The following is a 16,346-nucleotide window of genomic DNA, read 5'->3' as shown; positions in this document are numbered from 1 at the left end:
AAATGTCATCCGCACATTGATAATTGTCTGTCCCAAAAAAAACCTCACCTTTTTGGGCCATCACCAGTTTGCACCCCTGAATGATGCACTGCTCAAAGAGGATCTGCCTCCCCAGACCCTCACTGACACGCCAGACCAGCAGGGTTAGGGTTAACCCAGGGTCAGGGTCAGGGTTAACCCAGGCAGCATAACCTTCACCACGGCGTCTCCAGACTCTGTCACGTCTGTCACATGTGCTCAGTGTGAACCTGCTCTCATCTATGAAGAGAACGGAGCGCCAGTGGTGAACCTGACAATTCTGGTGTTCTCTGGCAAATGCCGATCGAGCTGCACGGTGCTGGGCTGTGAGCAGAGGTCCCACTCGCCCTCATGCCTCCCTCATGGAGTCTGTTTCTGACAGTTTGGTCAGGAACATGCACACCAGCAGCCCGCTGGAGGTCAGGGCTCTGGCAGTCCTCCTCCTCGTACAAAGGAGCATGCTGCTGGGTTGTTACCAGTGGTGTCGTCTAGTTTTTTCTAGTGGGTATACTGTGATTTTCCCCTCCCAGCCTCATATCGTTCATTTCGGAACGCCATAAAAATACATCTGCGCTCCCTGTCTAACGTTATATATCTAACATTACATGTTATAAGGTCCCAATGGTCCAAAGGTCAAGTGCTTCGTAACACAGACGGGGTGAATTTTATGAATGAAAGGGTGAAAGTTCTGTCACAAAACGCTGTTACGTATCCTCACACATGTTTAAGTGGGTATATGGAAATCCTTGGCCTTTCCTAGTGGGTATACGGCGTAGTCCTGCGTATCACGTAGACTACACCACTGGTTGTTACCCTTCTACTGCCCTGTCGATCTCTCCTGGTGTGATGGGTTAGGGTCTCCCAGTCCTCTACGTTCTGGCTGTGCTGGGAGACACCTTCCTGCCGTCCTGGAGGAGCGGACCTGTGCAACCTGGTGGGCTGCAGGTACTCACGCTACCTGTTCTACGACCCAATCACAGCCTGTTTATACAACAGTTCTACAGTGCGATTTATTAGTTAACAGTAATAAGCGACAACAGATTATGATTTGTTTGTTTATTTAATCATAAAAATAAACAAAAAATAGTTCCGCAACTGAACTTCAAATGGACGGTTGCCTAGTAACCTGAACACAAACATGTCGTCTAATTAACGGTCATTTAGTAGAACATCTGTGCGGCGGAGTGATACATATAGTTAAAAGTCCCATAACAGCACCTCTTGTCCAATCAAATTACTTGGACGGAACTAACTGTTGTATAATGTAGCATAGTGCTGCTTATTCCTGTTTCCCCTCAGGGTTGTCTCTCCATATGCAGTAGTTGAGGCAGGTCGCTAGGCACAGCCAGGCCAGGTAAGGTGTCATTATGAGGGTGGCAGTGTGGCTGATGGGATACCAGGACACCATGGTGGCTCCGACGGCCCCGGTCAGCAGAATGATCTCCATCAGCGCCTGGAAGACAGCAGGAGGACAGCAGGAAGACAGCAGGAAGACAGAAGAGTTTGTGTCACATTTTTACAGCCGCCTTTCCAAGCATGGAGGAGGTGGTGTTCCTGTGTGCCTAGACATCACATACCGCCAAAAACATTCTGAAGAAATGTAAATGTTAAATATTTGAGTATTTTAATATTATTCCTGATCCTAAAACTGAATCTGTTCAAATAAAAGGGTGTTGAGTCTAAAGTGAGATGTTCTGTAGTCTTATCTCACCAGTTTCAGCTTGTGTGCACCAAAGAAGATAGGCGTCCAGGCCCAGTTGAGAGCGAGCTGCGCTCCATACAGTCCCATGGGCACCAGGGCCTCTTCTGTAAACCCTCCTAACTCCTTCCACACCAGGTAGGATGCATATCTATCAACAACATAGACAACACAGGGAAATTAGTTACGGATTTCAGAAGAAAACATACTTTTACAAAGATCATGGAATGTACAACTTTAGGCAAGAAATCAGATAGGTGTAAGTAAATCAGATAGGTGTAAGTAAATCTGATATGTGTAAGTAAATCTGATATGTGTAAGTAAATCTGATATGTGTAAGGGTTAGGGCTAGGTGTAAGGGTTAGGGTTAGGTGTAAGGGTTAGGGTTAGGTGTAAGGGTTAGGGTTAGGTGTAAGGGTTAGGGTTAGGTGTAAGGGTTAGGGTTAGGTGTAAGGGTTAGGGTTAGGTGTAAGGGTTAGGGTTAGGTGTAAGTAGCACATTGGAAGGTTAAGTGGAGCAATAACCGTATTTATGAAACCCATCACTCTTTTTAAATCTGTACAGCGGTCTAACCCTAAGGTCGACATCAGGGCCAAACCCCTTTGTATTGTTTCCAACCAGGTTAGGGTATTCTGATACTCACTCACCCCTCCCTGTGTACAGACAGACAGACAGACAGACAGACAGACAGACAGACAGACTCACCCCCTCCCTGTGTACAGACAGACAGACAGACAGACAGACAGACAGACTCACCCCCTCCCTGTGTACAGACAGAGACAGACAGACAGACAGACAGACAGACAGACAGACTCACCCCCTCCCTGTGTACAGACAGACAGACAGACAGACAGACAGACAGACTCACCCCCTCCCTGTGTACAGACAGAGACAGACAGACAGACAGACAGACAGACAGACAGACAGACAGACAGACAGACAGACAGGCAGGCACAGACAGACAGACAGACAGACAGGCAGACAGACAGACAGGCACAGACAGACAGACAGACAGACAGACAGGCAGGCACAGACAGACAGGCAGACAGACAGGCAGACAGACAGACAGGCACAGACAGACAGACAGACAGACAGACTCACCCCATCCCTGTGTACAGACACGCCCACACCACCCCGAACGCGGCGTTGGGCGGGCGCCAGGACGGCCTCTTCAGAGTGGGGTACCAGGTCTTCACCTCCTTGCGCGTCACAAAGCCTCCGCAGAGCCCCCCGAGGTGCGGCAGGGCGGTCAGGCCCAGCATCAACCACATGTCTGGGACAGAGAGGGTCTCTTTAGGGTGGGTCAGAGAGGTCTGGGACAGAGAGGGGGTCTTTAGGGTGGGTCAGAGAGGTCTGGGACAGAGAGGGGGTCTTTAGGGTGGGGACAGAGAGGTCTGGGACAGAGAGGGGGTCTCTTTAGGGTGGGGTCAGAGAGGGTCTGGGACAGGGAGGGAGGGGGTCTTTAGGGTGGGACAGAGAGGTCTGGGACAGAGAGGGGGTCTTTAGGGTGGGACAGAGAGGTCTGGGACAGAGAGGGTCTCTTTAGGGTGGGTCAGAGAGGTGTGGGACAGAGGGGGTCTCTTTAGGGTGGGGTCAGAGAGGTCTGGGACAGAGAGGGGGTCTTTAGGGTGGGTCAGAGAGGTCTGGGACAGAGGGGGGGTCTTTAGGGTGGGTCAGAGAGGTCTGGGACAGAGGGTGTCTTTAGGGTGGGACAGAGAGGTCTGGGACAGAGGGGGTGTCTTTAGGGTGGGACAGAGAGGTGTGGGACAGAGAGGGTCTCTTTAGGGTGGGACAGAGAGGTCTGGGACAGAGAGGGTCTCTTTAGGGTGGGACAGAGAGGTCTGGGACAGAGAGGGGGTCTTTAGGGGGGGGACAGAGAGGTCTGGGACAGAGGGGGTCTTTAGGGTGGGACAGAGAGGTCTGGGACAGAGGGGGTGTCTTTAGGGTGGGACAGAGAGGTGTGGGACAGAGAGGGTCTCTTTAGGGTGGGTCAGAGAGGTCTGGGACAGAGGGGGTCTTTAGGGTGGGACAGAGAGGTCTGGGACAGAGGGGGTGTCTTTAGGGTGGGACAGAGAGGTGTGGGACAGAGAGGGGGTCTTTAGGGTGGGACAGAGAGGTCTGGGACAGAGGGGGGGTCTTTAGGGTGGGTCAGAGAGGTCTGGACAGAGGGGGTCTCTTTAGGGTGGGACAGAGAGGTCTGGGACAGAGAGGGGGTCTTTAGGGTGGGACAGAGAGGTGTGGGACAGAGAGGGGGTCTTTAGGGTGGGACAGAGAGGTCTGGGACAGAGGGGGTCTTTAGGGTGGGACAGAGAGGTCTGGGACAGAGAGGGGGTCTTTAGGGTGGGACAGAGAGGTCTGGGACAGAGGGGGTCTTTAGGGTGGGACAGAGAGGTCTGGGACAGAGAGGGGGTCTTTAGGGTGGGACAGAGAGGGTCTCTTTAGGGTGGGACAGAGAGGGGGTCTTTAGGGTGGGACAGAGAGAGGGTCTTTAGGGTGGGTCAGAGAGGTCTGGGACAGAGGGGGTCTCTTTACAACACTCATACAAGTCTGACTTACAGGAGTGTTTTCTATCACTCACAAAGTATTCAAAACTTCTGCAATAACATAAAACCATCAAACAGCTGAACTCTAAATGGTTTATATTTCCCCATGCCTCATAAGAAAGACAGTTAAGCCAAATACACAAGTATGATGTTTTTTTTTCTCTGCAGAAACAATAGAATCAATGTAAAGAAAATACAGTTGAGCTTTAATTTTCGTAGGTCTAAATTAAAGTGAAACGTTATCTGTCGTTAGCTCTATCTCCAAAGGGGCGTGGACATGTTATTCTCACAGACTTTCTTGTTTAACAGGTGATATACATATATACAGTATATATTATATTTCAGGGGATATACAACATGTTCTCTGGGTAGAAAGGGGGGCTCAGCACCTCCCTTCACCCCCTCGCGAATTATACTTTTTATAATTATCCTTCCTACGTCCCTGACTGCAGTTCCATTAATGAAATCACAGCAAGATGACAGCTGAGGATGATGGTTATAAAATGATGTGGCCTGGGGGAGGAACACCACATCCTAATCGCCCGCAGTGTAGCTGTCTGTCTGTCTGTCTGTCTGTCGCCCAGGTGATTGGTGAAGCAGGTTAGCTGCAGGTTTTTGGGGGACCAGTAGGCCCATACGATGTGTGTTGTTTGCAGGTGCCACATAACGGTCAAAAGTTATTATTATTATTATTATTAGTTAGTATTTGGAAGCTACTGCTCTTCAACAGCGTAGATAATACGAAAACAGTCTATATCTTGTCTTTCTATTACTGTTATTTGGTTTAGCAAAACGGAACAAAGTAAAGAAAAGCACACCATTCATGATTGTGATTCTTTTTAAAATTATTTTATTAACTTCAAGTTCAAGTTCTCATGAAACACACATTCAAAATACAAATGATATAAAAAAAACAAAAAAATTAAACTATATAAATAATTAACTTTAATTTTCGTAGGCCTAAATGTGAAACGTTATCTATCGTTAGCTATATCTCAAAAGGGGCGTGGACATGACGGGAGAGCAAAGTACCCGGATGCGTTTGAATTGCATAGAGAGTTTGAATGTTGTCAGCTGTAAAGCGGATGTGTTTCCTAGAACATGTCAATGCAATTGCGTATCACATTATTGCATTACAATTTGAATATTGACTCAAATAACGCAGGCAAAAGTGGAATATGAATATGGTATTTTGGGATTGCAAAGTCATTTGCACATTAGAATGAACTTTTTAATTTTGTCAGCTACAAAGCAGCGCATGACTTTGGAAATTAAATGGCAAATGGCTTTGCATTATCATTTTAATATTGACAGCGAATGTGCACATCAGGTACATGAAAATGAAAATGCAAATCATTAGAATTGCATTTGAATTTGAATATTGACAGCGAATGTGCACATCGGGTACATGAAAATGAAAATGCTAATCATTAGAATTGCATTTGAATTTGAATATTGTCTGAAAGAATGCATGCAAAAGTGGAACATACAAATGAAATCTCATATTGCATTAGCATTTGAATTATGTCTACTATGCTTCCATACAGGAAAAGCGCAATTCAAGATTTGTTTTCTGAGCAATCGGTCAAAGACTTGTCCATTCACATGACGTTTCTAAATCTGCCACAACGTTTAATACAACGGAACAATTAATACAGAAACATACACAAACTCAACAATGTGTCCCGTCTTACCTGTAGTAGTTCTGTGGGCGTGTGAAGGTATGGACCTTATGGACCTGGTTCAGATCAGTAGAACCGTGTTCAGAATAGTATTACACGAGCAGCTCCCGGTGCAGTTATGAAACTCCAGATAAGAGTGGGGAGGGTCTGGGAGTGTCACACTGCAGTCGCCCAGGGACAGATAAGGACAGTGAACCCATGACAGACATGTTCTCTAGCTTATTTCACCTTTTGGGTTCGTGTTCAAAACGGAAATCGAAAATCCACTTTAGAAAACAGAAAACGGGAACAGACTGTGTGCACACGTGTAGTTTTAAACGTCCGGTTTCCCCAAAGGCAGCATATCAGTTTCCGGGTTTACTGTTCACTGTTTACTGTTGCTAGGCTGCAGGTACGAAACACTTCCAGAACAGATTCCTACAAATGTGAAGAGGAGTGGGAGGGTTAGGGTTAGCTCTGATGAAGAGGAGGGTTAGGGTTAGCTCTGATGAAGAGGAGGGTTAGCTCTGCTGTAGAGGAGTGGGAGGGAAGCCAAGGTGTGCAGCTCGATGGCTTTTTTAGTAGAAAGTTCCCTCTCATCATTGTTCCAGTGAAATAATGACACCAACAAAACCCAGGCCGGTGTTTGGGAGAACTAGACCATCAAGTAGGGAACCTGACCCAGGGCCAGGGGCCCCAGGCCTACGACAATTTTCCCACAATTTTGGGATTTATAAAACTAACTTGCTGTGAAACTGTGCGCACACTGGGATCCATGCGTACGCACAGAAACTGGAGAAATTAGCAACTGCGACTCAGAAGGATGAAACTGGAGAAACGCTTCGAAATGGGGACAGCTGAGAGAACTACAGTCAGGAGGGAGGATCCTAACCCTAACCCTATATCAACCCTAACTCATCCAAACCTGAGCAACAGTCTAGCAGCTGCCTACGTCCATGAGCACCACGACACACAGTGATGTGAGAGAGACCGATGTCAGGACAGATTTGTGTTTGTGACCATTTCTTTTATCCAACATAAAATAAATGGATAACATATTTCCCTTTCAGCTATTCACATGAAATGTAGACCAGACATTGGTATTAACTCAATAAAATTACATAGCTAAAGAAATTGTAACATTCCAATCCATAAAAAAAGCTATGTGCAATAAAGTGCAATGACACAGGAAAGAACTATTGAACACAGTAAGAACCGGCTTAGGCCACTAATGAGTTCTCCTACCTGTGCTGATTAGAACCAGCTGGGTTAGTGCATGTTGGTGGGGAAGCACTTCCACTCTTTGAAAAAGGGTTCTCCACCTCTGAATACAAGTAAACTAATCATGATGGATAACCCTAGAGGCAAAGAGCTCTCCCAAAACCTTAGCAACAACATTGTTGAGCATAGTAATGGCACTGGTTACTGATGGATTTCTAAACTCCTGAATGTTCCTATCAGCACCATTGGGGCCATTATCTGCAAGTGGAAGGACCATCACTGGACCATCAACCGGCCACGCACAGGAGCTCCGGGGCAGTCATTACCGTCTCGTGAGATTGATCAGAATAAGCCTGATTTTTCTTTAGCGACATTGATGAAATATCCCCCTGGTTAAATAGTAGGCTTGCCATTGAGTGAAGCTTTGGCCAATGAGAATGTTGTGGGTCGGGAGACTTGCTCAGTCAATTTAAACTAGAGGGAGGTTCAAGGGCAGTGAAATGACCCTTTTAAATGTAAATGTACTAACTTTATTACTTTATTATAACTTTATCTGATTAGAATCCACAACAGGCCTAAGCCTTGTCCCATTCTAACCTGTTCTGTAAGTATGACACTAGATGACACCCACACCTGTGATACACCAAGATAGACAGGTTTCAATTAAAACAAGAAAGCAATGTTATTGTCATTATCATAGTGGAGTTATCGCATTAGTGTCATGATGCAAAGCCCTTCTGGTCACATATGATCTGATCACATAGTAATGATGTTTGGTACCTGTACTATAGCAATGACAATAAAGACCATTCATTCATTCATTCATTCATAATGTTCTGATCACATAGTAATGATCTGATCACATTGTAATGATCTGGTCATATAGTAATGATCATATTTAATGATCTGCCCCACCACATCCACACCTCCATCAGTCCTCCAGCCTTCCTACCTTCTTGTCGCTCCTCCAGGCTCGTTGTCTGATGTGAACTCTCACCCTGGTGGTCGGGAGATGTCAAAGAGAGGCCCGTGCTGCAGCAGGGGGGCGTATGAGGGGGGGAACAACAGTTTATTGCCTCTTTCCTTATTCTCATGGAGATGCTTTTCCCTTCGCCTTGTGCGTTAGGAGTCCTACTAACCTGTAACATCCCAGCCTGACGTGGATCAGCTCCTCTCAGCAGCGGCTTCATCTTAACAGCCAGACATGTGAGTATCTGTGTGTCTGTGGAAGAAAGATGTTCTATCTGCGATGTTGTCTGCTAGGATACACTGGGAGACACTGGGATACATTAGGAGACACGGTGCATCAGGGGTTCATGTGAATATCGTTCTGTGCTCAGTTACAATGTAACCTGTGCGGCTCTGCGACGCAAACTGCTGTTGTCTGTGGAGACAGATTTATATCATAAATACACACGTACGTAAATCTATCTCCATAGTTGTCTGTTCCACCGGGCGGCTGGATGGCGACGTCTCGTATCATTGTGCATTTTTACATTTGTAGGTATTATTGCCATGAGTTGCGTTTTCTTAGTATTTGGCTGATTAAAAGAATGGGCTGTTAGCCTAGGAGGGGATACTGGATATGGATACATACAACTGTGTATTCCCGCACATTGATTCCAGATAGCGACACTATACTACTACACATATCAAGTCTGGGAGAAAAGACCCCAAGAGATGTTGTGACGAGACGAGAGGCTTTCATTTCTATAACCCAGCTGCTGAGATGAGATGTGTCTTATAAGATGAGAGGTGTGTCTGTCTTATAAGATGAGATGTGCATGTGTCTTATAAGCAGGTAAGTCATTGACACCTCGTGCGTCTATTGATTTGCCGGAGTAATGCAGATTTAAATTGTCATTCTATTATTATCTATAATTTCAGAATCTCTGTCAGTCAACAACATGGCAATACAGCAAATCCAACAACTCAGAGCAATGAATTCTAGTCACAGAAACCCTAGCCACGAAACGTCATGTATGTTTGTATCGATCATCATGTCATGTTTCATGTCCACAGAAATCCCAATGTGTGTGTGACCTGCTTGTTGTTCTGGTGACACCAGAGTACCTCACATCCATTACCTCACATCCATTACCTCACATCCATTACCTCACATCCATTACCTCACATCCATTACCTCACATCCATTACCTTACCTTCATTACCTCACATCCATTACCTCACATCCATTACCTCACATCCATTACCTCACATCCATTACCTCACATCCATTACCTCACATCCATTACCTCACATCCATTACCTCACATCCATTACCTCACATCCATTACCTCACATCCATTACCTCACATCCATTACCTTACATCCATTACCTTACCTTCATTACCTCACATCCATTACCTCACATCCATTACCTCACATCCATTACCTCACATCCATTACCTCACATCCATTACCTCACATCCATTACCTCACATCCATTACCTCACATCCATTACCTTACATCCATTACCTTACATCCATTACCTCACATCCATTACCTCACATCCATTACCTCACATCCATTACCTTACCTTCATTACCTCACATCCATTACCTCACATCCATTACCTCACATCCATTACCTCACATCCATTACCTCACATCCATTACCTCACATCCATTACCTTACATCCATTACCTCACATCCATTACCTCACATCCATTACCTCACATCCATTACCTCACATCCATTACCTTACATCCATTACCTTACAGCCATTACCTTACCTTCATTACCTCACATCCATTACCTCACATCCATTACCTTACCTTCATTACCTTACATCCATTACCTCACATCCATTACCTCACATCCATTACCTCACATCCATTACCTCACATCCATTACCTCACATCCATTACCTCACATCCATTACCTTACCTTCATTACCTCACATCCATTACCTTACATTCATTACCTCACATCCATTACCTCACATCCATTACCTCACATCCATTACCTCACATCCATTACCTCACATCCATTACCTCACATCCATTACCTCACATCCATTACCTCACATCCATTACCTTACCTTCATTACCTCACATCCATTACCTTACATCCATTACCTCACATCCATTACCTCACATCCATTACCTCACATCCATTACCTCACATCCATTACCTGACATCCATTACCTTACATCCATTACCTCACATCCATTACCTCACATCCATTACCTTACATCCATTACCTCACATCCATTACCTCACATCCATTACCTCACATCCATTACCTCACATCCATTACCTTACATCCATTACCTTACAGCCATTACCTTACCTTCATTACCTCACATCCATTACCTCACATCCATTACCTTACCTTCATTACCTTACATCCATTACCTCACATCCATTACCTTACCTTCATTACCTCACATCCATTACCTCACATCCATTACCTCACATCCATTACCTCACATCCATTACCTCACATCCATTACCTCACATCCATTACCTTACATCCATTACCTCACATCCATTACCTCACATCCATTACCTCACATCCATTACCTCACATCCATTACCTTACATCCATTACCTTACAGCCATTACCTTACCTTCATTACCTCACATCCATTACCTCACATCCATTACCTTACCTTCATTACCTTACATCCATTACCTCACATCCATTACCTCACATCCATTACCTCACATCCATTACCTCACATCCATTACCTCACATCCATTACCTCACATCCATTACCTTACCTTCATTACCTCACATCCATTACCTTACATTCATTACCTCACATCCATTACCTCACATCCATTACCTCACATCCATTACCTCACATCCATTACCTCACATCCATTACCTCACATCCATTACCTCACATCCATTACCTCACATCCATTACCTCACATCCATTACCTTACCTTCATTACCTCACATCCATTACCTTACATCCATTACCTCACATCCATTACCTCACATCCATTACCTCACATCCATTACCTCACATCCATTACCTGACATCCATTACCTTACATCCATTACCTCACATCCATTACCTCACATCCATTACCTCACATCCATTACCTCACATCCATTACCTCACATCCATTACCTCACATCCATTACCTCACATCCATTACCTCACATCCATTACCTCACATCCATTACCTCACATCCATTACCTCACATCCATTACCTTACCTTCATTACCTCACATCCATTACCTCACATCCATTACCTCACATCCATTACCTTACCTTCATTACCTCACATCCATTACCTCACATCCATTACCTCACATCCATTACCTTACCTTCATTACCTCACATCCATTACCTTACATTCATTACCTCACATCCATTACCTCACATCCATTACCTCACATCCATTACCTCACATCCATTACCTCACATCCATTACCTCACATTCATTACCTTACCTTCATTACCTCACATTCATTACCTCACATCCATTACCTCACATCCATTACCTTACATTCATTACCTCACATCCATTACCTTACATTCATTACCTCACATCCATTACCTCACATCCATTACCTCACATCCATTACCTCACATCCATTACCTCACATCCATTACCTCACATCCATTACCTTACCTTCATTACCTCACATCCATTACCTCACATCCATTACCTCACATCCATTACCTTACCTTCATTACCTCACATCCATTACCTCACATCCATTACCTCACATCCATTACCTCACATCCATTACCTCACATCCATTACCTTACCTTCATTACCTCACATCCATTACCTTACATCCATTACCTCACATCCATTACCTCACATCCATTACCTTACCTTCATTACCTTACATCCATTACCTCACATCCATTACCTCACATCCATTACCTTACATCCATTACCTTACATCCATTACCTCACATCCATTACCTCACATCCATTACCTCACATCCATTACCTCACATCCATTACCTCACATCCATTACCTTACCTTCATTACCTTACATCCATTACCTCACATCCATTACCTCACATCCATTACCTCACATCCATTACCTCACATCCATTACCTCACATCCATTACCTCACATCCATTACCTCACATCCATTACCTCACATCCATTACCTTACCTTCATTACCTTACATCCATTACCTCACATCCATTACCTCACATCCATTACCTCACATCCATTACCTCACATCCATTACCTCACATCCATTACCTCACATCCATTACCTTACCTTCATTACCTCACATCCATTACCTTACCTTCATTACCTTACCTTCATTACCTTACATCCATTACCTCACATCCATTACCTCACATCCATTACCTCACATCCATTACCTCACATCCATTACCTCACATCCATTACCTCACATCCATTACCTCACATCCATTACCTTACCTTCATTACCTCACATCCATTACCTTACATCCATTACCTCACATCCATTACCTTACATCCATTACCTTACATCCATTACCTTACAGCCATTACCTTACCTTCATTACCTCACATCCATTACCTCACATCCATTACCTCACATCCATTACCTCACATCCATTACCTTACCTTCATTACCTCACATCCATTACCTTACATCCATTACCTCACATCCATTACCTCACATCCATTACCTCACATCCATTATCTCACATCCATTACCTTACATCCATTACCTCACATCCATTACCTCACATCCATTATCTCACATCCATTACCTCACATCCATTACCTCACATCCATTACCTCACATCCATTACCTCACATCCATTATCTCACATCCATTACCTTACATCCATTACCTCACATCCATTACCTTACATCCATTACCTCACATCCATTACCTTACATTCATTACCTCACATCCATTACCTCACATCCATTACCTTACATCCATTACCTCACATCCATTACCTTACATCCATTACCTCACATCCATTACCTTACATCCATTACCTCACATCCATTACCTCACATTCATTACCTCACATCCATTACCTTACATCCATTACCTCACATCCATTACCTTACATCCATTACCTCACATCCATTACCTCACATTCATTACCTCACATCCATTACCTCACATCCATTACCTCACATCCATTACCTCACATCCATTACCTCACATTCATTACCTTACATTCATTACCTCACATCCATTACCTTACATTCATTACCTCACATCCATTACCTCACATCCATTACCTCACATCCATTACCTCACATCCATTACCTCACATCCATTACCTCACATCCATTACCTCACATCCATTACCTCACATCCATTACCTCACATTCATTACCTCACATCCATTACCTCACATTCATTACCTTACATTCATTACCTCACATTCATTACCTCACATCCATTACCTCACATCCATTACCTCACATCCATTACCTCACATCCATTACCTCACATCCATTACCTCACATCCATTACCTCACATCCATTACCTCACATCCATTACCTCACATTCATTACCTCACATTCATTACCTCACATCCATTACCTCACATCCATTACCTCACATCCATTACCTCACATCCATTACCTCACATCCATTACCTCACATCCATTACCTCACATCCATTACCTCACATTCATTACCTCACATCCATTACCTCACATTCATTACCTTACATTCATTACCTCACATTCATTACCTCACATCCATTACCTCACATCCATTACCTCACATCCATTACCTCACATCCATTACCTCACATCCATTACCTCACATCAATTACCTCACATCCATTACCTTACATTCATTACCTTACATTCATTACCTCACATCCATTACCTCACATCCATTACCTTACCTTCATTACCTCACATCCATTACCTCACATCCATTACCTCACATCCATTACCTCACATCCATTACCTCACATTCATTACCTCACATTCATTACCTTACCTTCATTACCTTACATCCATTACCTCACATCCATTACCTTACATCCTTACCTCACATCCATTACCTCACATCCATTACCTTGCCTTCATTACCTCACATCCATTACCTCACATTCATTACCTTACATTCATTACCTCACATTCATTACCTCACATCCATTACCTCACATCCATTACCTCACATCCATTACCTCACATCCATTACCTTACATCCATTACCTCACATCCATTACCTCACATCCATTACCTCACATCCATTACCTTACCTTCATTACCTCACATCCATTACCTCACATCCATTACCTTACCTTCATTACCTCACATCCATTACCTCACATCCATTACCTCACATCCATTACCTCACATCCATTATCTTACCTTCATTACCTCACATCCATTACCTTACATTCATTACCTTACCTTCATTACCTCACATCCATTACCTTACATTCATTACCTTACATTCATTACCTTACATTCATTACCTCACATCCAGGACTCCACACCTGACTCAGTGTTTATAAATATAGTTGTTGTCCTTATTTATTCCTGGTATGACAGAGGTTTATTACATTAATAAATCAGGCGACCAGGCAACTCGGGATTGGAATTCAAGCCTCAGGTGATTCCTCGAACGAGGATCAGCCTTGTGTCATCAGTGTTCACAGAACACCGGCTTACAAATCTTCGATATGGGCGCGTGCACCCAGACATAAAGAGCCCCGAAGAGTCGATCTGTCGAAATGAAGATACTCCACTCTGCAGGGGTTCTACATTTGCGCAGCATTCCGAATTATTGATCTTTATGAAGACGGAAAAATAAGATGTGAAATAGTGCAATACTGCCGCAATTAACAAGGTGAGGGAAATGGTTTGGCAAGAAATTGCTGACAGATTAAATGCGTAGGTCATACTAGCCCCAGTTATTGTTATATGTTCATATTTTTATAAATGAATATTACTACTGTGGTGATATCAGCAGCAGGCTACAAACCGTCATATCGCCACGATGGCCTAGTGGTATCGACCGCTGCCATAGGATTTATTCGTCATTTTTAGACGGTGGTTCGAATCCCTCTTCGGACACACTTTTCACTGCATTTCGTTGTCTGAATCTAATCTAAAATCTCATCTAAAAAAGTATGTAGGCTATAAAATTATGGTGCAGGCTAATTTACAAGAACTGACACGATTACAATGGTGTTTGAAGCCTTTGCATGAAATCTTCGGTTAAATGTAAAAAAATAAATAATAATCACTTAGTCAAGTCTCGAACACGCAACCTTCGGCACTCTAGCTGGCTGCCTTAACCACTGCGCCAGCCAGACCGCTGTGATGACAGTAATGCAAGTTGAGACAATTACTTTTTTTTTTACACTCTTTTATTTATTGATCTATCGACCTATCTATCACACTTTCAAAATATCAAGTTATCTATCTATCACACAGTCAAACTATCTAATCTATCTATCTCGTGTGAAGTGGGAACTAATATTTCCTAAAAGAAGAACTGTCGTTCGGGATGTAGTTTCCGCCTGTGAGCCTTTTTTGACGCACGTATTACTTTAGCCAGTGTTTTAGCCTGCTCGCGACCAGGCTAATTATATCTGACTCAGAAGGAGCTCAACCAAGCAGCGAATTATTTGAGCCACATTGATGGAACCGAACGCAAGCTAACATTATCGAGGCTTAGAACTTTATCGAGGCTTAGAAGATAATCTCGCTTAGTGGAACGGGGCCCAGCTCTCAGGTATTTAAACCATCACCTCTGTTTCAGGAGGGAGAGATGCTGCTCCTGTTGAACATGACCATCCAACCTGCCAGAGTCTGTTCCACCATGACGCCCAGCAGAGGATTCTGGGACTGACGGTTGCATCACTCCCACTGATGGCCTGGGCTGGGTAAGAACATGACACAAACAGAAACATATTTGTATTGCAAAGTTCCAATTATCAATAAGGATGTTTGCTGTGTTATTATCTGGTGTCAAAGCCTGTTTATGATTGTAGGTTTCAGCCTGTTTGTGTCTGTAGGTTTCAGCCTGTCTGTGTCTGTATGTTTCAGCCTGTTTGTGTCTGTATGTTTCAGCCTGTTTGTGTCTGTAGGTTTCAGCCTGTTTGTGTCTGTAGGTTTCAGCCTGTGTGTGTCTGTAGGTTTCAGCCTGTCTGTGTCTGTAGGTTTCAGCCTGTTTGTGTCTGTAGGTTTTAGCCTGTTTGTGTCTGTAGGTTTCAGCCTGTTTGTGTCTGTAGGTTTCAGCCTGTTTGTGTCTGTAGGTTTCAGCCTGTTTGTGTCTGTAG

The 16,346-nt window shown here is 43.9% G+C and overlaps 1 protein-coding gene across 1 annotated transcript; it reads right to left on the bottom strand.

Moving 5' to 3' along the window:
* Positions 1 to 1,113: 1,113 nt before the first annotated feature.
* Positions 1,114 to 6,053, bottom strand: tspo (translocator protein). Its single transcript, XM_080545603.1, has 4 exons — positions 5,955 to 6,053; positions 2,819 to 2,990; positions 1,730 to 1,868; positions 1,114 to 1,471 (listed from the first exon to the last, which is right to left on the bottom strand). Exons 2-4 carry the CDS (start codon positions 2,986 to 2,988, stop codon positions 1,298 to 1,300), a joined length of 483 nt encoding a protein of 160 aa, XP_080401729.1. The 5' UTR covers positions 2,989 to 2,990; positions 5,955 to 6,053; the 3' UTR covers positions 1,114 to 1,297.
* Positions 6,054 to 16,346: the final 10,293 nt, after the last annotated feature.

Source organism: Nansenia antarctica (genome assembly GCF_963989245.1).
Source record: "Nansenia antarctica genome assembly, chromosome: 15".
In the NCBI taxonomy this organism is placed as follows: domain Eukaryota; kingdom Metazoa; phylum Chordata; class Actinopteri; order Argentiniformes; family Microstomatidae; genus Nansenia; species Nansenia antarctica.
This window is presented reverse-complemented; position numbering and strand designations above follow the sequence as displayed.

Bases quoted from the DNA above. Each gene is read 5' to 3' on its own strand.
- tspo (XM_080545603.1), bottom strand. From the start codon at position 2,988: ATGTGGTTGATGCTGGGCCTGACCGCCCTGCCGCACCTCGGGGGGCTC. The intron at 1,869-2,818 runs GTGAGTCTGTCT...TGTTGTTGATAG, and splicing joins TGTCTGTACACAGGGATGGG to ATATGCATCCTACCTGGTGT. The intron at 1,472-1,729 runs GTGAGATAAGAC...GCTGTCTTCCAG, and splicing joins GTGCACACAAGCTGAAACTG to GCGCTGATGGAGATCATTCT.